A 24,006-nucleotide genomic window follows, 5' to 3' on the forward strand; every position below is an offset into this window, starting at 1 on the left:
CAGCCACCAACGATGTTGAGTTGTGGGCGTGAAGGAAAAGAAAAGAAGGAAAGCACTATTCTGCGATTTATTAATTTTGAAAATTAAAGGAGCCCCCTCTCCGTCTCCTTCTAAAGCGGACGAAAAGCAAAATCCATCCCCCTCCAAAAAGAAACAAAAAACAGAAAAACAAAAAACAACCCCCCCCAAACGTCCATGGTGAGGTTTGGTTGCTCTCAAGGTCTGGGCACCAAATGCACGGGCTCATCTGTGTTAGATCAGAAGGGAATCACCGAGACTTAAGACCTACGCCCGCCCTCAGCCTCCAACGTACCCGGACCCCGCACGGCCCCTCCAGTGGCTCCGGGAGGAGGGTGCCCGGTACGTAGTCATTTCAGGGGGAGAGAACTTCTCTGGCCAAGGAGAACCATGAGTTACAAGGTACAAGACCTCAACCTGGGCCTTCTAGGGACCGCATGCACACAGGAGTGCCCTCCCACCGTTCTCAAGATGCTTTAGGTGTTAGTGAGTTAGCACAGGACACAAACACGGAAGCCGGGAGCAGCATGCCACAGGAGAGCAGACTAACCCGAGGTGGCCCCCCCTGCAGCGGGGGGAGGGCGGGGTGCTCTCACACGGAACCCAGCAGCGTCCTCATCCTAGAGACCGCGTGCTGTCCCCAGAGAGCCTCCCAGAATACACACTTAGGGCTGATGCAGAGGCACTTGTCCAATTTAGTCTATATTTTCTCCATGCCTCTTTCCCCCACCTTTTCTCCTAGAAAATCCAACCTGCCTCTATTCGGCACGCTGGCTCCAGTGCACCAGGGCTAACTAACACCCGTTACCTTTCCTTCCTTTGCTAAAAAGAGGGAACAACAACAAAAAAAAAAGGCGAGGGGGGTGTGACTTGAAAACAGCACGCGGGAGGCTTAAGGAAGAAGTCTGATGCAAGCGGGTGGACAGCGGGATGCTTGAGCCGAGCCTGGGGAGAGGCCTGCTGGGGAGCCCCACGCCCAGGGCTGCAGCGAAGTCGGGACCCTGGCAGACACCCCACAGCAGGGGGAGCTGAGGCGGGGCAGTGCTCCCAGGCTCCCAGGTGAAGCCTGCGCAAGGAGGTGCCCACCCCCGCCCCGGGCACCCAGGCACCTGCTCGGGGAAGGGAGGGGGGGGGCCACCACCTCTACCTCTCAGGGAGACGAGAGCCATGAACAGACCAACAGTAAAAATAAAACCCTTAGGAGCCGACGAGCTCCCAGGGAACAGTCTCCAACCGCCTCCGGAAGAGAGGAGGTCTGGTGGGGACATTCTTTGAAACCAACATCCATCCAAGAGGCCCGTGGGCTGCAGGGCAGCTGTCCCCGGGGCTGGCGGCAGGGGTGCGGCCCAGTAGAGGGGCTGACGACTGAGCAGGGAAAAAGAGGGACAGAGGTCTCAGGGGGCGGATCACTTTAGAAACGGATGTAAAGTGCTTCCACACAGGCTCAGGGAGGAGCCAGGCAGCCGGGGTGGGGCGTCCCCACCGCCAGCTCAGGGGCACCTGCCCGGCCACCTGGCGCTCGGCCCTCCCTGGTCACCCGAGAACACGCGGCGGGAAGTGTGAAGACAGGACGGGCAGGTGCTTTGTGGGCCTGGGGGCTGACATGTCCTCGTTCCCGGGAGGGACGGGGAGGGTTTGCTGGGGTCAGGGGAGGAGGCGGGGGGGGGGGGGGCAGGGGGAGTTCCCAAAATAACTGGTAAAAACCAAAAATGGATCTAAGTTTAAGAAGAGAAAGCAGCCGAAGGCTCCCTCTGGCAGGCAGAACTCTCGCGAGGTCGCGGTGGGGTGGGACCCGGCCCCCGGCAGCGGTGGGCCCGCACGCACGGCGCCCTCGGAGCCTGGCTCGCGGGACACTGGGACCCCGCCCGGGGTGCCGCTGGCGTCATCGTCCGCAGGCCTTCCGACGGCTTTACTCTTGGCTCAAGGTTTATTGGTTGATATTAGTCACCAGTTAATACGAAAAATAGTTTCTAAGTGTCTTTTCCTCCGATCTGGGTGCGTGGTTCTGTTTTTAATCGAGCTAACTGGACACCGCCGTCGGGTTACGTGTGCGCCACCACAGCCAGGAATCACTCCTTTTTCTTAAATTCTTGGTTTCCGTAGCTAGAGCCTTTTTCTATTTCAGTCACTCCTATTAGCCGGCGGACTCCAAAGGAAGCTTTGAAATAGGAAAGAGGCAAGGTCAGACTGATGGCTTGGCCGTCCCGTGAGGGAACTCGCTACTGGGCAGGGTCCCGAGGGGATGGCAGGCCAGCCCTGTCCCCTCCCCCGGCCCCTCCCACTGCCGTGCTCAGCCCGTCTGGGGGGGAGTGATGGCCTCCGCTCCTCCAGCGACAGGAGGTGGGTGCGGGCCTGGTGGGGGCTGCACTGCCCTGTGAGGTGCCCAGGGACAGACTGGGTGCCCGTCCCTCCGACAAGGATACCTGGGCGGTCCCGAGCGCCCACGATTCTGTTCGGGACAGTAATGACCATGTCCTCAGAGACCCTCAGACCATCAAGCCCCCCCAAACCCCCCAAACCCGAACGCAGACAGAGTAGCTCAGGGACTCCCCACAGGCGCCTGCCCAGTTCAGCACAGGATGCCACGAGAGCACGTGGCCCTGGGACCTGGCTGTGGTCTCCACGACCCTGTGGCTTAGTGGACAGAGCCCGCTCTCTGAGGCCAAAAGGGCTCCAGGCGCACCCAGCTCCCTGCGGAGCTCTGCGGCTGGCGCTCAGAAGATCCCCGACCCTGAGCTGTGCTATCATTCGCGTGCGTTACCTGCCCCCACAAACCCCAGGAACGTCAGGATCAGGAGGGGGGAACCACTCGCAAAGACGCCGAAGACACAGCTGAAAAGAGGAGACAGCAGGACCGTGGCCCAGAAGAGGAAATTCAGAAGCGTCCACGGCCTTCTGGCAGGTTTGAACTGCTCTCCTGGAAACACGCCCTTCTGGTTATACATCTCCTGCAACGCGTCCTGAAAGAGTCAACGACAGTGGCCGCTGTACTGAGCAGTACTGACCACGGAAACGGACTCAGTCTACCACAGTCCCGCGTGAAGAAAGCGGCGAGCCGTGAGTGCGCGGCAGAGGCGGGACGGTGTGTCCTTTGCGGAGCCCCTGGGCTGCTTGTGTCAAAGCTCAAAGCCAGCCAGGCACAGGCAGTCACCTCCGCCTTGACCTCATCGCCTCCTGCTACCTTCTGAAGGCGGGGCGGGTGGGGCACGGCCTTGACCTGCCTGGAGCCCAGTCGCGCACCTGCCACAACGCATCCCCCTGCCCCCGGGTCTCCCAGGGGAGGGGCTCCTCTCATCCGGGACATCCTTTCCTGCAGGCACCTGTCTGCTTCCCGGGGGAGGGGGCGTGGCTCCTCGCGGGGCTGCTGGTCCCGCCCACTGCCCTGTCTAACCGGGAGGGCTCGGGCCCACCCCCTGTCGACACCCACCCGGGAGTGGTGGCAGGATCCTGCTTGCAGGGGTGGGGAAGGGGGAGGGAGGCGGCCAAGCCCGCCCACCGTCCTGAGGGAGGACCTGTACAAAAGCCAGGTGCTCGCGGCCCCCGCAGCACGTACACACCTGCTCCTCCCGGGCGGAGGCGGCTCCGCACCGTTCTGAACGGGGTCCCCCCCCCCCCCCGGCGGGAAGCGTGTGCCAGTGTGCACATGCACTGGGCGTGTGGCCCTGGCCCGCATTTCAGGGGGAACGGCACTCACCCACGGCGCACGGGAGCATTCAGACTCGGTCACATTGGGGCTGTCTCACTGAGACGAAACGCTGGGCCCGACCCACCGAGGCGGCCTCTTGGAGCTGGCTCTCGGAGCTCCCGCCCTCTCCTCCCGACCCTCCCCTGCCCCGCCTGCTCCCTTCCTTGCAAACCTCCGCTCAACATGCTGGCGCTGGCGAGGATCCCAACCGCCGACGCCTGCAGACCCCTGACCCCATCCCCCCGAAGCCTGGCGGCGGAGGGGCCCCGGGGCCACGGGCCCAGAGTGCACATTCTAGGAGGGCTCGAGTGGCCAGGAGGCAGGAGCGCTGGCCTCGGGGTACCACTTCCTGACCGTGCAGCAGGCGCGCAGACGGCGCGAGGGCAGGAGGCCGGGAGGCCCAGGGACGGCTCCGCCTGGCACCGGCAGCCCCGTCTCCACATCTGCAGAATGGGGAAGCCGCGGGCACGACCTCTGTACTCCGCTGGTGAGAGCGGGGTCCGTTCCTAGGTTATGACGGGAGGTAGCCGTGTAAGGTGTCAACGTGTCTCGGAGGCTGTTTGTGGCTTCGGGATCCAAGTGCCGAGCCCGGTCCCTGCAGGGGGCCAGCCGGACCCTCTACTCACACGACCCGGGGGGGCAAGGGGCCTCTCACGCTCAGCGTGAACTGGGCGTCTCCTCAAAGCACAGCTTAGAAACATTTCGCAAAGTGAGTAGGCTACGCCAACGGTGGCGGCACGAGTCCGTGTCTCCAAGAAACGCGCAGCACAGAGCGGGACACGACCTGACTGTTCGCAGAGGACAACGGGCCGTCACCCGTGGCGCAAGGCCAGAAGAGGGCATTTAAGCGGAGTGAACTGGGGTGCCCGGCTGGCCCGGTCATTGGAGCAGGACTCCTGATCTTGGGGTCGTGAGTTCGAGCCCCACGTCGGGGGTGGGATTTATTAAATTAAAAAAAAAAAATTTTTTTAAAGATCTTCTAAAAGAAAAGGAGTGAATTAAATCTACGTACGTCAACGCTGACAGACATAAAAACGATGGTGACCGGAGAAAGAAAAAACAGACAGCACACGGTATGCGGTCCTTACTATAAAATACATGTGACAGGAAGGACAGCCGAGCCTACCGTATTAGCATATGTCTCGATACTCGAGAAAAACATGGCAGATAATATAAAAATACCCCAAAAAGTCGTGGATGTCAAAACTTGTCGCTTGGTGCATTTGCACCAGGTGATCTGGGGAGGTACACCCGGGAGCCGGAGATGAGGCCCCCGCTCCGTCCCCTCCGGGGTCACCATGCTCCCCCCACACCGATCACACACACACTCAACGGGCACGCGTGCGAGACGCGCTGGCAGCCTCCCGTGAGGGGCGTCATACGTCCCCCACACACCGCGGCCGGCTCTCTCGGTACACCACATCCCCAAGGCGTAGCCGTGTTGATGGTCCGCAGTTCGTTCACGCGGATGGATTCGCCGCGAACGGAAGCACCCACACCGGCTCCCTATTTCCCAGTAACGCGCCACCAGGTCACGGCTCATCTCGTGCCGCGCAGATGCCGTTGCTCACAAAGGCCTGCGGCAAGAGTTTCAAACTCTTTGACGCGGACCTAGATTCGGGGACGCATTCCCCGCTTCCAGCCGGCGGGTGCCAGGTCTGCCTTTCCACCCACCCGAGACACACACGCCGTACGGATTCTGCACGCAGGCTGCGTTTCTCTTCGGGAGAGAGCTGTGTTCTTGGAGATCCCGCGTTCCGTCTAAGTTTTCAAATGTACGGGCATTAAGCTAGAGATGCTACTCTCACCATTGTCCTCTGCTCTCTGGTCTGCTCACCTTTCTGTCTCTACTGATGCAATTACGCTTCTAACTGGTCGGTCTTGCCCGGGGATTTCTAGATCATTAATATTTTCACAGGAAAAGCATGCGGTACAGCTGATCCACTCCTGTGGCTTTGCTTTCCGTCACTGTGACGTATGCTGTTTTTATTATTTTCTTCGTTCTATTTTGTGTGTGCTCTCTGTTTTTCTACGTGTATTCACGTATAACGTATGCACGTGCCAGAGTGCTGTGTGCGGTTACTGTGAGGACAAAACGTGCGTAAGACATTTAGAAGAGGTTCTGATACATAGTAGGACGTGTGTCTAATGTCAACGTGACGGTCGTTCCCTCCCGGGGAATCGGTCTTGTCTCTCTGGTTGTTCTAAGAGCTCCTGGTCGTCTTTGGTGTTCTGCAATTTCAGTGATAACTGGGGAGTGGATATCGTTTCACTTACCCTGTTCCAGACTTGTGGCTCTTGAACCTGACGAGTGCTAGGAGCTTGACGGTGGCCTTCTGACCCCTGCTCCTCAGCACTCCTGCCTCTGGGTCTGGAAAGAGGCAGCAGACCCACCAGCAGTTCTTTTCTGGACCTCTCACTTTGCCCTCCGTGTTTTCTGTACTTCCTTTTATGTTTGCACTCCCTCCTGCTACCTTCCCAGGAATTTCTTCTCCATCTTCCACTTTACTAATTGTGTCTTCAGCTGTATCAAATCTGCTGTTTAATCTATTAATTAAGATTTTACTGTCAACAGCTAGATTTTTCCTGCCTGTAAATTCGACTCGGTTTTTCTTAAATCTGCCTTTTTTTCTGCAGATCCTTCCCCTCTCTTTTCAGTTCCTTCTTTGTGCCCCATCGCTTCGGACGCACTGATTTTAGACTCTGACAGTTCCACTGGCTACAGTTTTTGGAGAGTTTATCTCTTCGGTTCTTTGTGCGCCCTGCCCATGTGGTCTGGTTATGAGCTCCTCCCCGACGGAATTTTCCCGGTGGAAATCGTGAGCAGCTGAGGTTCGGAGGAACGTCCCTCCGGTCCTGCGTGGGCTTCTCTCAGGAACTCTAGTGATTTGCCTAGAACCACTTGAGTTGATATTTTGGTTCTATTCTCCTTGAGCTGTGTCGCTAGCATAGCCGTTCGAGGGCAGACCCGTGGTCACGTGTTATCAGGGAGCCCTTGTCCAGACCGAGAGGAGAAGGGGGAGCGTCAGAGCCATTTCCCTGCGCTGGAAAGTAGGTTTCTTTCAGTTCACCGTGCGGGGGAAAACTCTCGGAGGGTCCTGAGGCCTGGATCTCAGGATCTCAGGGACCTGGCATGAGATCAAACCCTGATCTTCTGTTCCGGGTAGGCGCTAAAAATCAAGACTCCAGGCTGAGGGGACTCGCAAAACCCACTGGTGTAGCGTGGCATTCCCGGGTCACAGGCTCGCCACCTGCTTTTCAGCTCAACCTCCTTTTTGGACCCTTAGAGATTTCCCAGATTTTCTTAAGAGCTCGTCAGTGCCTTTAAAAGGGTACTTGTTGAATGCAGAAAGGACTTTCTCATTCTCTAAGCCTCCCACGATGCTGAAGATGAAGATCTAACGTCCTGCCCACGTACGGAAACCAAGCTGGCAGGGCGTTCAGGGCAGGGCGTGCTACCGGGGAATGGAGAGGGAAGGACCGGGGTGGGTGGCATAAGGATAACCTCATGTCACCTGTGGCGTGCACACGTGCGTGCACGCACACACACACACACACACACACACACACGCCATATATATATGTGGAGGCTACAGATCTATACCTTCTTTTACACGAAAAAAGGAAACAAATGTGACAACGTTAACCAGCCGCGGTTGTAGAAGCACCGTGTTATCCTCTACACTCGTCTCCAGCGTGTTGATTTCTCACAAGAAAATGGAAAGAATAAAGAGGGTAGAAGTGTTCGAGGACTGCAGACGCCCCGCCCCCGTCTCCAGAAGGTCCCACCTGCCCTGCGAGCCGCCCCGTCCAGACCTCTTCACGAGCCCCCGGGGAGGAAAGCTGAGTTACCTTCTCCTGGTACAGTTTGTGGAGCCACTGAGCTGCTTCCTTTTCATCCAGCGGGATCTCTTCCAGAGGGAATCTCCTGTTTTGTTAAGATCGAGAGCAAAGTGGCTCACTGTTGGATGGCATCGCACAGAAAAAGGGACATAATCGTGGCACAGCTCGGTTATTCTCTGCCCCCTCCCCCCGCCTTTTCTGGTCATGCCTCACTCTCAATTCCTAAAAACACACAAATGTCGAAGGCGTCCACCCGGGCACAGTGGAGCGCCTGGAGCCCTGCGGGACCGCGGGGGCCCCGGAGGGAGGGCCGGGAGACCATTCACCTTCGAGGCAAAGCCAGCGACTCTCACGAGGGGTCCTCCTGAGCAGATCGTGCCCCGTTCCCACTGTGGAGGGCGGGCATTTCTGGGCTGCAGCAGGAGTTTGGGTCTTAATGGTTCGTTCTTTGGAAATAGTCAGAACTGAGAGTGTCTTCCACTAGGCCAAGAAAATTATGTATTTCACAAACGAAAGCTACGTGCTCCATATACGAAAAGCGATAGAGATTCAGGACTTCAATCTTCACTCACAGACAGCTGACTCCAGTGAAGACACGAACTTATTTACGAAAGTGATCAGCAGCCGCATTACCGGCCCTGGAGCCCGGGTGTCCAGCTGGGGAGGGGAACTGGGGCAAGGACGGGGACCCGCGGCAGCCGCGGCACCTGAGATCGCCAGCAGGGGGCGCCGGGGCCCACCCAGCAGGCCAGAGTAAGGGCGGCCCTGGGAGAAGCTCTGTGGCTGAAGGCATCCTAACCCTGTCTCTAAGAAAATGGAGAACTTTGCTTCTGCGGATTAGACCTCCCGATCTCCCCCCGTATTTGAAAGGAAAACGGCAAAGTTTTATAAGCACATGTGCCGTCAGACATGGGAGTGACGCGGGGGCCACACGACAAGCAGCCTCTGGGTGGCTCTGTGGACCCCCAAAGTTCTTGGGAACTGGTGTGCCACAGGTGAGGACACGAAGTTCCGAAGGGGGCTGTCCACAGAGGGAGGGCTGCTAAGGGCTTCCAACTCACTCGACTGCCCTCCCTGGCTGTACATCCACATCCCAGAGTGGATGCCACAGCCACGTTCTATCACAAGGCGGCCACGTGCAGTACGAAACGTATAAAATAAGGACTCAAAATGGTGCTAAACATAAAGATAAAGACGGGCATCTATCTCCTGGCGTCGACTCAAGCCTCTTCAAGGCTTCTGCCCCAAGGGCCAGCACAGACTCCGGGAGCTCGGGCCCCCACCACCAAATGCCCCTGACCTTGCCCCCAGTGCAACTTCACCGGGAGGGGACAGGAGGTGGGGTCAAAGGGGAAAGCCCCCTCAGGCCAGGAGAACTTTGGCTGGATTATAAGCACGTTGTACACTCGTCGGAATCCTGCTTTTATTCAAAATACCCCAATGGCAGGTATCACAAAACAGGAAGTTGAAGCCTTTAGAAGCTCTAAGCACATATCCATTACGAGATTAGGTAAAATGTCACTCCATGCCTTTTGCAATAAAGGGCACGACAAACAGAGGAAGGAACGGGTCTCCTCCTGCCGGTGGGGGGCGGGGGGCACCGTCCACTCGGAGGGGCAACCGGTGCGGCGGCCGTGGGCACCGGCCTGGGGCTGGACCGCAGAGTTCCCCCAGCTCCTTCAACCCGCCAGCTCGGACCCCGGCGGCCGAGGCGCACCCCTGACTCCCCGGGGACCGGCTAGGTGAGGGAGGACACAGAGCCCGCCACTGTTGCCACTGCCCGGGACCACGGCATGTGTTCTGGTCGGAGTCACGGCCAGGGTCAGGTCAGCCCCAGATCAGCCACGCAGTCCCTGGTGGTCCTAGAGGCCTGAGGGCAAGGATCCCGGGCTCTCTCCCCACCCCAGGATGCAACGAGGCCTTACACCGACTTCGAGCTCTGCTGCACACTTCAGAAGGAAAAAGCCTCCCGGCTCACTCTTCACATTCACAAAGTTACTCCTGGTGGGGAGACCAGGTCCCCCCAGCATGTTGTCGTTTCAAACATGTACCTGCTCACGTTCTCCACACTCACCGGAGGGGGGCCTCTGACGAGGGCCAGCGTGACCGGCTAGACACCCAGCCGATGCTGGCGGGTGTCAGACACAGGAGCTAACGGCTCCGCGGGACCCGCCCACACGCCGGGGAAGGTCCTGCCCTCCCGGGCCTTTGAAGGGACGGAGGGACGGACAAGTCTCCCCAGGGATATTCGGACAGAGAGCGGAGCAGGAGGGCGCGCATGGAATCACGCCCGAGCTGGCCTCACAGTCCCCACTAAGAGCATCGGCCCCTTGAGCTGGGACAGCTCACCCTTCTGTCGAGAGCAAGCCTGGTCACTGTCCAAGCTGAACCTCACTCGGCCCCTTTTAAAAAGAAGGGGCTGCTGCTCCCCCAGAGCTTCCAGAACATTCTGCCTTTACCCCCGCACCCACCCCTCCACCCTGCAGGAGGGGTGCTTGTGTCTGTCCCCACATCTGCAGTCCTGGGGAGAAGGCTGCCTCCCCTGGGCGCAGGGAGGGCCCGGTGCCAGGGGCTGGGGAGGTGGGTGGGGGGCGGGGGGTGGCTGCCACTGGCGGGGACCCTCCCAGCTCACCTCACGCACATGTCTGCCTCGTACTTCTTCCCGTAGAGGATCCCCAGCAAAGACGGGTTCTTGTTTCCGCGGAAATTCAGCGTGACGTCATACACGGCTGCGACTGTAGGGAGAGGCGGGGGTGAGCCCTGGGCCAGGGCCGCAGCGCGCCCGCACCTGCCCCTGCGGCCGCACCACTCCGCCCCCGCATCCCTCGGCGCCCACCCCTGCACCACAGCATCGCTGGTGCCCACGCCGCACGGCACGCGCGCGCAGCTCAGCACCCGCACAACCCCGAACCCGCCCCGCACAGTCCTGCGCCCCACCGCAGGCTCACCTTCCTGCCACGTGGGTACGCGGGTCGAGTGCAGTTACTGACCGTTCGTGTCCAAATTTACTGTCTGGCTGCTTCCTACTTGCTCTGCTCTTTGTCCCCTCTCTTTGATCTTGCCTCCGTTGGGATTAATCAGGAACACATACGGTTCCCCTCGTAAGGTTTCCAGTTACACGCTTTTTCATCGCTTTGCTGATTCTCCACTAACTAGCGTTCCGTCGTGTCGGAAAGGACACGACAGCCTCACACACGTTAACCCCACCCACTTGCCTCTGCCTGTATCTCATGTGTCATTTGCGTGGCTCGGGGCAGGTCACTCCCCCGTCCTGCTGCACGCAGAGCCCAGGGCAGGTGGCGGCCGCTTACCTGTCCCCCGGAGGCACTGGACCGCCGTGGTGAAGCCCTTGGTACGAGGCAGCAGGTGGTACTTGAGGGCGGGCAGCCCCTTGGAGGCGGCCACCTCCATGCTGACGCGGTGCTTCTTCTCCGTGAAGCGCGTGCCCTCGCAGTACAGGAGGAACTAGGACACGAGAGCACGGGGACGGAGGTTACCCCGGCGACAGGCCCCGGGGAACGTTCCCACCCACAAAGCGCGCGTCACTGGATCTGTCAAACTGACGGCACACTCTAGCGACCAGCACGTGGCATCGCTGAAAACGCCGTCCTGTTCCGGGCTGCGATCCACGCTCCAGCCACACAAAGTCCCTCACCCAACGGCTAACGGCATGTCGCTCGTTCTCAAAGAATGCAGAACGCAACTTCCCGGAAGCAGGAAGGTGTCCCTGCAGCCTTCTGCCCCCCTGAGCGGAAAACAGGCTTTCATCCCTTTGCCTTAACGTGAGGGTCAGAGATGCTGAGAGGGGGGCCGCTTCTCAAAGAACTACTCTGCCAGAGACGGGAAAGAAAGACTAGAGAGAGAAACGCCGTTCGGGCGCCTGGGGGCCCAGTTGGTCGAGCGTCCGGCTCTCGTTCTCAGCTTAGGTCACGATCTCACGGTTCAGGAGTTTCCGGCCCCACGTCGGGCTCTGTGCCGACAATGCAAGAGCCTACTCGGGATTCTCTCTCTCTCTCTCTCTCTCTCTCTCTCTGTGCCCTTCCCCTGCTCACACGCGTGCTCTCTCTCTCTCCCTGCCCCGCTCAGAGTACACGCGCACTCACACAGGTGCGCACGGGTGCTCTCACTCTCAAAAACAAACTTAAAAAATAAAAAGAAAGAAACCATCTTCAAACCGACTGTAATTTCTGTAATCTCAGATGGCCATCCCACCAAACCCAGGTGCCTGAAGGGTGGATGTTGTGAACAGCAGGGTAGATCTTCTTGGGGCCGAGGTACAAACGTATCCCCCAGAACCATGGGGTCCCTGGGGTTTGCTCCGCAACCTGGCGCCCCCCGCCCCGAAGCTGCTCCCCGCAGAGAAGTCTCCTGAGGGGCCCCGCTGGGGACGCAGGAAGGGGCTCCCGTCTGGGCTGCAGCGGGTGGAGGAGGCCGCCCTGGAGGGACGCCCCGGCCTGCAAGTTCAGGTGCGGGAGAGCCCGTGGGCTGACAGCGGCTGGCTCAGGCCCAGGCCGCGGGGGTTCTGGGCACGGGCGGCCGACGGGCACTCACCCACATGTACTCGGGGTAGTCCGCCAAGCGCTCCAGCCCCCGGATGACGGTGTCCCGGTCCTCCTCCCACCTCCGCTTGCAGAACACGATCTCCAGGAAGTACCACGTCCAGCCGATGAGGGGGACGTACAGCAGCTCCCTCTTCGCCAGGACTTTGGAACTCTGGGGGCGGGGCGGGGCAGGTGGCGAGGGTCAGAACCCGCTCAGGCGCCCCGGACCGGCTGGGTGTCTGGGGACTTCGCCGTCAGGGAGGAGGCCGGACTCTGAGCCTGGCCGCCGGTTTCAGCGTGACCCCAAGCACGCAGGCGCGCTGTCCCACAGGCGAGGAGGCTGGGGCGCAGGCCTGGCGGAGGGAGGGCGCCCGCCGTGGCCGCCGGGCCTGGGGCTGCCTGAGGGAGACCCGGGGCCGCCGGGCACAGAGGCTTTCTCTGCATCGTGCTCCTCGGCCTGCCTCGCGGGGCCCTTACCTGACACAGCTCAGCTGGCAGGGACTCTGGGTAAGCCTTCCCCAGAGGAAATGTCAGAAACCTGAGCTCAAGACAAGCCCCGGGGAGCTGTGGGTGCCCGGACCCCAGACTCTGGGAGCAGAGGGACCAGGGGCCTTCCTTTCCTGGGAAGGAAAACCCAGATACCAGGGACCCCCGCATGGCTCACCCCCAGCACCTCCCAGGACCCCCCATCCCTCACCCCCAACACCTCCTAGGACCCCCTATCCCTCACCCCCAGCACCTCCCAGGACCCCCTACCCCTCACCCCCAGCACCTCCCCGGACCCCCCATCCTTCACCCCCAGCACCTCCCTGGGACCCCCGTGTGGCTCACCCCCAGCACCTCCCCGGACCCCCCATCCTTCACCCCCAGCACCTCCCTGGGACCCCCGTGTGGCTCACCCCCAGCACCTCCCAGGACCCCCCACACCTCACCCCCAGCACCTCCCTGGACCCCCCATCCTTCACCCCCAGCACTTGCCCGGGACCCCCGTGTGGCTCACCCCAGCACCTCCCAGGACCCCGCACCCCTCACCCCCAGCACCTCCCAGGACCCCCCACCCCTCACCCCAAGCACCTCCCTGGGACCCCCACCCCTCAGCCCCAGCACCTCCCCGGACCCCCACCCCTCACCCCCAGCACCTCCCAGGACCCCCCACCCCTCACACCCAGCACCTCCCCAGACCCCCCCACCCCTCACCGCCATCACCTCCCTGGACCCTCCATCCCTCACCCCCAGCACCTCCCTGGACCCCCCCCATCCTTCACCCCCAGCACCTGCCCGGGACCCCCGTGTGGCTCACCCCCAGCACCTCTTAGGATCCCCTATCCCTCACCCCCAGCACCTCTTAGGACCCCCTATCCCTCACCCCCAGCACCTCCCTGGACCCCCCCATCCTTCACCCCCAGCACCTCCCCGGGACCCCCCATCCCTCACCCCCAGCACCTCCCTGGACCCCCCATCCTTCACCCCCAGCACCTCCCTGGACCCCCCACACCTCACCCCCAGACCTCCCAGGATCCCCCACCCCTCATACCCAGCACCTCCCCAGACCCCCCCACCCCTCACCCCCAGCACCTCCCTGGACCCCCCACCCCTCACCCCCAGCACCTCCCCAGAACCCCCCCCATCCGTCACCCCCCGCACCTCCCCGGAACCCCCCCACCCCTCACCCCCAGCACCTCCCTGGGACCCCCGTGTGGCTCACCCCCAGCACGCCAAACCGCTCGCACATGGTCCACCCACAGAGGAAGTCGATTTCGAAGTTGTGGTTAAGGATGACCACCACGTGCTCCTTGCCGAAACGGTCCACCGTGGCCTGGTCAGTGAAGAGCGTGCACTCCGTGCAGGACCACCACTCCAGAAGCATGACCAACTCTGCGGACACACGGGGCGGCGTGAGCGGGCAGGGGGCTGCGCTCGGATCCGGGCCCCCACCGTGGGCGGGCACAGGCCGAGCCCGTGCCCCTGGGGACGTTCACAGAACGTCCGTGCAGAGCAGGATTTCCTGCTGGAAATGAGTCTTGGCGCTTTATGTTTCATAAATTAGATTTTCCAAAATTATAATTACCTTTTCTAAACAAAAGTCAGGGAGGGGCGCCTGCGTGGCTCAGTCAGTTAAGCGTCTGACTGTGGCTCAGGTCACGGTCTCACAGTTCATGGGTTCGAGCCCCGCGTCGGGCTCTGTGCTGACAGCTCGGAGCCCGGAGCCTGCTTCCCATTCTGTGTCTCCCTCTCTCTGCCCCTCCCCTGCTCACGCTCTGTCTCTCTCACTTTCAGAAATAAGCAAACATTAAAAAACTTTAAACGTAAGTCAGGTAGAAGACAAATTGGAAAGCAGAAGCAGAGGAAAGCAGTAATTTCTAAAATTGTGAAATGTCCAGGTGTGATTCCCACACGTGCTGTGATTTGAGGGACTGTCACATTGCAGCCGCCGACTGGGAGGGGAGAGGGGTGGGTGCACGCGCACAGTCAGCTGCGGGACTGCTGTGGTCAGCAGGGTGGCTGTGCTGAGCCACTGCCAGCCAGCGTGGGCCCACCGACCGGGCCAGGCGTCCCGAAAAAGGTGGCCTCACAGACCAGGAAGCCCGACTTGCAGGCTCAGGGTCTCCACGGGGCAGCCCCGTTCTTTCTCGGTACCAGCCCATCCGTCTTCTGAGGGGACCGTCCCTTGAGGATGGAGGGCAGGGCCTGGAGACTGGGCTCCAAGCCTGACTTCCCAGGCCTCGGTGTCCCCATTTACAGACAGGAGAAGGTAGTAGCTTCCTCACAGGGGCCTCTGGAGGGCTACAGCTTGTGACGTTAACACGCAAGAAGCAGAGAACCGAGGCTGGTTTCTCCTTCTGATGGGCGTCCCCATCAGCCCGGCCTAAAGTGGGGGCTTCAAAAGTTCGGCCCCCGGCACGCTCCCGATCGTGCAGCCTCTGGGGTCTCACCTTCCTCCGTGATGGGAGCTGGATGAGAAGTATGCCCCTCGGATGATACCTGAACTCACCAGCCGAAGTCCCTGCCACCCAAGGCGGGGTCAACAGAAGAGGCCACCTGTCAGAGGCTGACTCAGCACCCGGGAACCCGCCAGTCGTGGCCACGTCTATCCCACATTAGACTGCACTGGAGAAAGGCAGGGGCGTGGAACGACAAAGGATCCGAACACACACTTCTCCAAAGGTTACTCACAAGTGGCCAACGAGCACACAAGGAGACGCTCAGAATCGTCAGTCATCAGGAAAACGCACACCCGGGCCACAGTGAGACATCCCTTCCCGCTCATCGGGACGGCCATGGTCACACACAGACGGGGGCAAGTGTGGGCGAGGGCAGGAGACACTGGAGCCCCGCACGGTGCCGGTGGGGACGCAAAAACGGTGCAGCTGCCGTGGTTGGAACAGTACTGGGCGCGATCTCGGAACAGACAGGTGGGGAGGCCCAACGACCCCACCCGGGGGGATCTGCCCAGGGGACACGAACGCAGATGTCCACGCAAAAGCCTGTGCACGCACGCCCACAGCCGCATCGTTCGTGACAGCCAGAAGGCAGAAACTACCCGAGCGCCCAGACTGCTGGACAGATGGGACACGATGTCTGTCCGCTCCAGGTGATGTCGTCCAGCTGCACCGTGGACGGGTCTTGAAAGCATCGTGCTCAGTGCGAGTCTGTCTTCAAGGACCACCTGCTGCAGGAATGTCCAGAATGGGCAAATCCATGGACAGAAACTAGCGTACTGGCCGCAGCGACGAGGGGAGTGACCGTCGGTGGGCCGGGGTTCCTTTCTGGGCCGAACCCCAAAACCACTGGGCGGTATACTTTAAGTGGGTGAATTTTATCTCAGTAAAGCTGTTGACAAGAAAAGGAAAGAAAGAAGGGAGGCCACAAGGCCACTGGTGCATCTGAAAGCCCATCCCCTGTGGACCGGGCTCCCCTGGCCCCCCCCACCCCCGGAGAGCCACACCCCACAGACGCCCACACCAGGTGACGAGCCTTGCTCCTGCCCCTCCCTCTCCGGCTGATTGTCATCTAGCCGATGGCAGCAGTCCGGCAGGGCCTGGGCAAAGTTCCAGGTGCACGCTGGTCCACGAGAGACCGTGGATGGGACCGTGGCTCCGAAAGCAATCGGCTAGGGCACCAGGAAGCAGTTTCCCATTACTCTAGTAAGAAGACTTGGGGTCTGCCCTCTTAACAGACCTTCAGCGCACAAGCCAGCATCGTTACGCGTGGGCACGGTGCTGGTGGCCACGGACCTCTCGGACCTTCTCACCTCGCACGACAAGAGTCTACGCCCCTGTGCGCCTGTAGGGTTTGCCGACCTTGGGTCCCTCATATGAGCGGAGCCGGGTGGTGCTTCTTCTGTGACCGGCTTATTTCACTCAGCACGAGGTCCAGCACTTGCCTGCGTGTGGTCACACGTGGCAGGAGTTCCTCCTCCGTTTTCCACTGTACACGGACCACATTTGCTCCATCCGCTTATCCCTCGATGGACACTGAAGGTGTCCCGCTGTCGACTCCCGTGGACGACGCCGCTGGGAGCGCGGGCAGACTCTGCAACGCTTCCTCATCGTTAGCTTGAGAGGGGCCACTGATGCCTCAACCTCCAGACTCAGAAACGCCAAGGGCAGCGAGGGCAGTGCGCCAGCTGTGGGGTCCCCCACGTGGTCAACGTCCCGCGAATGCCGGCTTTCCCAGCCATCGCTGCGTTTCACGGAGGCATCCGGAACAGAGCGAGACAGTGCTCATCTAAGACTGACGCAGGACGCGGAATTTTCTAAAAAGGATCTTTTTCAAGGCCGTGTCTTCACTTAGGCTTGACAACGCGTGCCTCACTCACGCTGGCACTTATAACGATGCCTACACACCCCTTGTGGCCACGACCGCTTCCCAAGACGGCCCTGGACAGCACACCGTTGGAAACCACGACGCGGGCTCAGAACAGCCACCGGCCCTTCGTGCTGGCCGGTGACAGCAGTGAGGACACTGAGGCCCGGCCCGGCCGCACTCTGCAGGCAGGCAGAGGATGACCACGTCCCGCCATGAGTTGGATCTCAAGGCGGCCACAAATGCAGGCACGTTGCATCAGAACGGAGGGACGCGAGCACATCACCACCGCACGTAAGGCTTCTCCGGGTCCCCACGACCGCCGAGGGGAAGCACAGGGCAGCAGCCCGGATGCACAGAAGAGCCCTGTGGGGGGCGGCTGGGCACGTGGCACCCGCGTTTGCGCGCAAGGACACGGGTGGCGTCCCACAAGCAGATGTGCGCTGGCGGGCAGGCTTCCCCCTCCTAACGCAGCCCCTCGCCGTGGCCAGCACCGGGGACCTCCGCCTTTCTGATGGAGTGAGAGGTCTGACCCGGGAGTGACCGGACGGACGGACACCGGCCGCCCCCTGTCGCTGTCCTGGAGATGGGCCCTATCAGAGGGTCGCCTGATGGAAGGCCGCTCTTTCCTGCCAGCCGTCGGTGGGCGGAGGGTCCCTGCCTGTGGTCCTGGCCGAGCTGGGGAGCATCTGGAATTAGCAGTTCTGCTGGTTGGCTCCTGAGCCCTCACTAATTTTTTTGCGGTTCCCTCCGTTCAGGCACATGTTTGCCCTTCCACGGTGAGCGAGCGTTCCCTGCTTACCCCAGCCCCGCAAGGAACATCGCTGCGCACGTGCTCCCTGCATCAACTTCTGCTGTGAGGCTGGCGGTTTTCTCCTTTGCAGCCAGGAAGCTTCAGTCTCGGCCGGGTCGGCTGAGAACAGGCCATGTGGCTCCACGCGTGTGCCCCTAAGCTCTGTGGCCAGACGACAGTCATGCTGGGAACGCGGTGGTCAACGGGAGGGCGCCAGGCCTGACGGGGCGGGGACAGGACCACACATCCAGTTGAACAGAAGGCAGGTTCGGGGGCACTGAGATTCCAGGGCTCGCCGTGCGCCCCCGGAATGTAGGGGAGCCTCCCACGCGGCCCTAACATGAGGAGGACTTGCCCCTGTATCTCAGGGTAACGTGGAGAACACCCCCAAATTCAGCAGGTGCCCTGGGGGCTCCCATGGCCTGGCACTCAGCAGCAGAAGGCCGGGCTGCGGGGGGGGGGGGGCGGGGGTGAGGGGCCCCACCCAGCCCGCTTCACCCCTCCAGCACGTTTTCTCCTCTCCACGCTTTCCGCTACTTTGTCTGTTTTGCAAAAAAGGATTTGTCGTTGCTCGTTTAATCCACCTTGTTCTAATAGCTCTGAGGTTGGTCTGATGTCTGTTTCCCACCCTGCCCTCCCTTAGCCAAGTCCAATGGTGACATGGCCGCTCTCTTCCTGGCAAATATGAGAATGGAGGGCTGGTGGGGGTGGGGCACCGGAACACTGCGGCCCCCCCATCCCCACCCGGACCCCTGTTTCAGCCTCACAAACCGGGCATCACTATGTAATAGGATCGTTCAGAGGTACCTACTTGCCGTTTTCTCTGACTTCCTTCTTTCTTGCAGCTCAGCCCCTGTCGTGCTGTCAGCTTTATTCTCACCAGAGAGAGTTTTCAGGTGCTTGTCCGTGGGCTGTGAGGGCTGCCACTGTGCATTGGCCTCTGGCAGTTCCTGACTTGTGCAGGCAGCTGGGCCAGGGTGGTGAGGCTCCCTCGGGGTCAAGGCCTCCCAGCCCCTGACTCGACCCCGCTGGGCCGAGACCAGGCCCATCGGTCCAGCCGGCAGGTGCCCGGCTTTCCTGTCTGGGTATTTGTACAGCCTGCCCTTTGTCTCCGTGGGCTGTGACTTCCCTGGGGCAGGTCCACGTGTGGATTCTGTTTCTTTCCCTGCTGGGCATGCGCTGTCCCCCTAGAGCCACAGAACCACGTCTCCATCCATCCGGGGGCGTCCTCGGCCATCACCTCCCCCGGCGCTGCCTCCCTGTGTCCCCCCACAGACCTGCGCATCCCCCCTTCCTTCTCATCGCTCCCGTGTCACACTTCCCTGGCGGGGCTCCGCCGCACGTGTGCGCCCCGCGTGCCCGTCCCTCGTGAGCAGGGTCCAACGTGACGGAACACGCGTCTTCTAAGCGTTCACTTTAAAAACTACAATTACGGTTTTTATTTATAGAAGTTCTATTTGATTCTTTGTCACACCTGTCGCTGTCTGTCAGTCTCTTGTTCTCCTCGGATGACCGGATGACCGTGAATTCCCATCTTATCTGTCTTGACAGATTCCTCAGGCCTAACTCGGAGCTACTGATCCCAAGAGGTGCCTCGAACCTGCTCCCCGTCCCCGCCGGCCACGGCTCCGGGTCCTGGTGTAGATCCAGCGTCCCCCCTCCCCTGCAGCGGGCCCAGCTGGGGCCCCGGGAAGGCAACCTCGAGATTCAGTGAGCACCCCGCTTTCTGCTGGGTGGAGGGGGCGGGGCTGAGAGGTTCCCTTACTTCCTGTGAACCCAGCCGGCTTTCTCCGGGACTGAGCTCCTCACCATCCTGCTGGAGGCGGAGTCTACAATTTTGTTTTTATCGATTAGCATTTGCCCTTTGGGTGTGTGCTCACATCACGTCTTACGCTCATCAACAACTCATTGTATTTTTCACGTCAGAGGAATTCTGGTTCTCCCCCCACTCCACCCCCACACACAAATCGTGTCTCATCCAGAAAAGAAACCAAACCCTGGGCACTGAAGCTGCTACGTGTGTAAGGCAAGAGAAAGCCACAGGCCGGCGTGTGTAAGGCAAGAGAAAGCCACAGGCCGGCGTGCTGGCCTCGGCAGAGGCAGCGGGAGGTCACGGCCTCCTCGACGGGGCTCCCTTCTCTGCCCCGGAACCGGGAGGCGAATGGAGACCCACCTTTCCCCACACGGCAGGCACGCGGTGGCTATCACTCTCTCTTTAGTGGAAAAGAAACATGGTCTTACGCGAAAAAATGGAAACGGCACAAAGTCAGACGTGTAAATAAATAAACGTAAACCCTAAAAAAAATAAAAGGCAAAATAAACAGCAAAGAAGTAAAACAAAAAAGGAAAAAAGTAGAAGGCCCTCCTCCCTGCACTCCCTGACACTCAGTCTCCCGTTGACCCCTTGAGACCCTCTGGGCACGAACGGCCGTGTAGACGTGCACACACCTCATACACACGGTGTTCAAAAAAACCAGCATGCCACGTACTTTGCGGGAGACCTTCCCTTGGCGCTTAAAAGCGTGTCTTAAGCAGCGCCAGGGTGGCTCGGTCGGTCGAACGTCCCACTCTTGGTGTCGGCTCAGGTCACGATCTCACATTTCATGAGTTCGAGCCCCGCGTCGGGCTCCGCGCTGACGGTGTGGAGCCGGCTTGGGATTCTGTCTCTCTCTCCCCGCCTACCCCTCCCGTTGCGCATGCTCTCTCTCTCTCTCTCTCTCTCAAAATAAATGAGTAGACTTTAGGAAAAAAGGACGTTGAAGATGGTCGTCTATCAAGTCGAGAGACGGTCCCCGGTCGGTAACGGCTGTGCCAGGCGGACTCACCATAGCCGGCCTCCACTCGTGGGCACTGCGGCTGCCGCCACTTTTATACTAATACAGAAATGACACGACGAGAATGTCTGTACGTATGTACTTCTGCAGATATCCCTCCAGGTACATCCTTATTTTGTGGGTTACTCGTCAGAAGTTGCCGCTGGCGAGCTGCCCTCCTGACGTGTGCCTGGCTCCCCCCCACCCCAGGCCCCCCGTGCGGCGTTCACCTCTGTCAACGGTGGGCTTTGTCGTCGAGGTCTGAACACGCACACGTGCATACAGGCCTCAGACACACACGTCCACACGCAGCTGTTTAACCAGGACGCAGGCAGGAGCCCTTCTCTTCCACAGAGAGACGCTCAGATAGGTACCAGAGGACAGGCCACCCGAGGGTTGCCTCACGACGCTCTGGTGACGGGCTGGCGGAGCACACGGGAGCCGACCCCGGCCCGTGAGCTGGCAGGGACGGGGCTGGGGGGTGCTGAGCTGAGTTGCATTTGTTCTCAAATATCCAAAACCCCACGTTAAACCTCAGGAAACTGGTCTCTGCGGGTCCGAGCGGTCAAGTGCGGCAACGTCACCTGGGTCAGCCAGACCAAGAGTCTGAGGGGGGGAGCGTCTTTCTGCTCGTGTCCTGGCCAGGAGCCAGCCCTGAGCACCCTGGAGCACCCCCCCACCCCCCAATTCCCAGCCCGGGGGTCGCCAGCCAGGCCCCCGCCTCCCGGTCACGTCATCGGAAGCCTTCGCCACCCCCGGGGGCCCCTGCCCGTTACGGAGCGGCGTGTGTGGGGTTCATCCGGCAGAAAGAACCCCCCCCCACCGTCACCCCCCCCCCCAGCCGTGCGGCGCGGGCCACACTCACGGCTCCACAGGGAGTAGGCGAGGCGGCAGTTCAGCCGGCGGTACAGCTGCTTGCTCAGGGGCCAGAGGACCAGCGTGCACAGCTGGACGGAGTTGATGAGCAGCCCGCTCACCACGAACACGAACCCGATGAGGAGGTGCACCGCGAACTGCGTCTTCAGGTAGGCGAGCGGGCCCATGGTCGCCGCTCAGTAGCGAGTGCAGGGTCCTTCAGCGAGAACGGCCGTCCTGCAAAGGACAGGGGGCAGCGGTCAGGAGGGTGCGGGGGCCCCGGCGGCCGCAGGCCCCGGGGACGCGTCCGCGGTGCTCACGGCACGGCCCCGACGTGGGGCCCGACCCCCGGCAGCTCACGGGGGCCGCACCCCGCGACCCCACCCCGCACCCCACAGGCCCACACGCAGACACCCCCGGGCACATAAGAGAGGCAGAAAAGACTAGAACCAATGTCCCTGAGCATTACCAGTGATTCCCTCTAGGAAACGGCATGACAGAGAGTTTTTATTTTAGACTTTTTACCACGCATTTACCGTCGTCAAACTGCACACGAACTCTCCAGGAAAACAGATCCACGATACCGTAACTAATGCCTCCTAATTCCCAAACAGTGGTGCACTTTTTAAGCTAAAAGCCTTTGTTTTGGCTCTAACACAAAGGCGGTGACTCACCCAGGAACCTGACCAGTTTTTGTCCCCTTTTCACACGCATTTCTTATTTTCAACGGTGAAGCCAGAAGCTCACATTTCTTGGTTGAACTTGTCCCGTGAGCTGCCCTGTGACCCCCTTGTGGGCAGAGAACCAAGCAGGAAGTCGTGACCCAAACTCAGGGCTGCCCGCGGCCCGGACACCCGCAGACCTGGTCCGTGGGAAAGGCGCCCGCACCCTCTTTGGGGGTGGGGCGCGGAGGGGGCTCTGAGCCACACACCGGGCTCCCCGACCCTCCAGGGCAGGCCCCGCGTCACTTTACAAGCTGACCACACCTGCGGGCACACGGGAACTGGCCACCCCCAGAGAATAAACCAACTGGGCCAGAAATAAAGTGCAGTGACTTTTAAGGCCGAGTCATAAAAGCACAACTCTGCCCGGCCCCCGGTCCTTACATAGCTGGCTCTGGAGGACCTGGCTGCCCTGCCAGGAGGACACGTGAGCGGCAGGCTCTGGACGCGGAGGCTGACTGTCCAGCTTCAGCCAGACCTTCAGATGCCCGCAGCCCCATGAGCAATCCCGACCGACCCAGCCCATTGTGTCTGAAGTGCCCACCCTGAGAAGCGTCTTACTGCCTCCTAGGGGTCACTGCAAACCCCCCTCTGAGCAAACAGAAGCACAGACAGGCTCAGTGCCTGGCTCAGGGTCACAGCGAGAGAAGGATCAGGACCAATTCCAGAGTAGGCAGTGAGGCCGGGTCCACGCTCCTCCCACGGGCAGGGGCCCTTCGGTAAAGCAGTCTCAGACATACCGGCCGGGCCTGACCACAAGCTTCTTCCTTGCCCTGGAGGCAATGGCTTTGGCCAGACCTGGCATTGCTGTCCGTCCTCCGGCACCGAGGCCGGCCCGTGGCAGGCTCTCTGCACCCCACCGCTCCAGCAGGCCCGGCTCTGCCCGCACCCCCACCATCTCGGATTCGGGCCACGTGGGCCAGAATAACCAGGGTCCCCGGAAGCCAGCTCAGAGATCGGCACCTCAGCCGTCATGCTTTTTGAGGCAGATTCCTAGGTTCTGTGGCCGACCTGCTGTTTCCATCACTAGGGCGCGAGGTATGAGAATCTGATGTTAAAGTCAACCTTATCGAGGTACAACTCACGACAGCTCAGACGCGCTCACTGCTGTGCGGCGGGACGGCCTGGAAAGCCACTGCCGTGGTCGAGTCTGGGAGCCTCCCCTCGCCCCTGCCCCAGCAGCACCGCTCCACGCCCGGCACCGTGAACCCGGCCTCCTTTCCCGAGGGCTCACGCGAGGAGACCCACACGGGACATGCCTGGTGGCTCAGTGTGCACCACAGCTCCTTCCACGGCGTGGGGGCCCCGCTCCGCCCCTGCACCTGTTTCACAACAAGCCCCCGCGGCTGTGAAGGTAAGTAGCCAGTCCCTGGTCTGCCCCCGAGGCTCTGGTCTAAAAGTCCATCTGCAGAACCCCCCGGAGAGCTGCACCCACCCCTTGGCCCCATCGCCAGCACCACACCCTCCTGTCTGGGTCCAGCTGGCCTCCCGGCCGTGTCCCCAGGGCTAAGTGGGGGACCTGACAAGGGCTGATCCCCGGGGCTAAGTGGGGGACCTGACAAGGGCTGATGGACGTGGTGTGGGGCTGGTAGTGGTCCTGGGGCCTCGTTCCGATGACTGCCCTTCTTTGTGAGCCTCGGCCACCACCGGTCCCTGCTGCAGCCACCCTAGGTGGGTCCTAGGTGCTGTGTGCCGGGCTCTCGGGCACCAGAAAGTGAGCCTGGCCCGGGGCTCTGCTGAGGCTGGCCGTCTTCCGGCATGTTCCCCTGCTGCTGGTCAGCCGGGCTGTCAGGATCTGGCCCGGATACCCGAGAAGTGGGGTCAAAATGCACGACTTCACCTGGGGGCCAGACTCCACTCTCAGGAACGTCACCCGCTGCGGTCAGGGGTCCTCCCTCCCACCCCGCGAGAGTACGCTGTGCCGACTGTC

The 24,006-nt window shown here is 60.9% G+C and overlaps 1 protein-coding gene across 2 annotated transcripts in view; it reads right to left on the reverse strand.

Annotated features, from left to right (window-relative positions):
• Positions 1 to 1,926: 1,926 nt before the first annotated feature.
• AGPAT3 (1-acylglycerol-3-phosphate O-acyltransferase 3) overlaps positions 1,927 to 24,006 on the reverse strand; it is an 81,277-nt gene continuing 59,197 nt past the window's right edge. For both annotated transcript variants that reach the window (XM_042998852.1, XM_042998851.1), the window contains exons 2-9: positions 21,365 to 21,591; positions 13,793 to 13,962; positions 12,098 to 12,259; positions 10,858 to 11,011; positions 10,179 to 10,281; positions 7,556 to 7,631; positions 2,780 to 2,978; positions 1,927 to 2,176 (exon numbers count right to left, since the gene is read on the reverse strand). In XM_042998852.1, coding sequence (XP_042854786.1) covers positions 2,088 to 2,176; positions 2,780 to 2,978; positions 7,556 to 7,631; positions 10,179 to 10,281; positions 10,858 to 11,011; positions 12,098 to 12,259; positions 13,793 to 13,962; positions 21,365 to 21,542 — 1,131 coding nt within the window. In that variant the 5' untranslated portion in view covers positions 21,543 to 21,591 and the 3' untranslated portion in view covers positions 1,927 to 2,087. The remainder of the gene's footprint in view (positions 2,177 to 2,779; positions 2,979 to 7,555; positions 7,632 to 10,178; positions 10,282 to 10,857; positions 11,012 to 12,097; positions 12,260 to 13,792; positions 13,963 to 21,364; positions 21,592 to 24,006) is intronic.

The sequence above is a fragment of the Panthera tigris genome, chromosome C2 (genome assembly GCF_018350195.1).
Source record: "Panthera tigris isolate Pti1 chromosome C2, P.tigris_Pti1_mat1.1, whole genome shotgun sequence".
In the NCBI taxonomy this organism is placed as follows: Eukaryota; Metazoa; Chordata; class Mammalia; order Carnivora; family Felidae; genus Panthera; species Panthera tigris.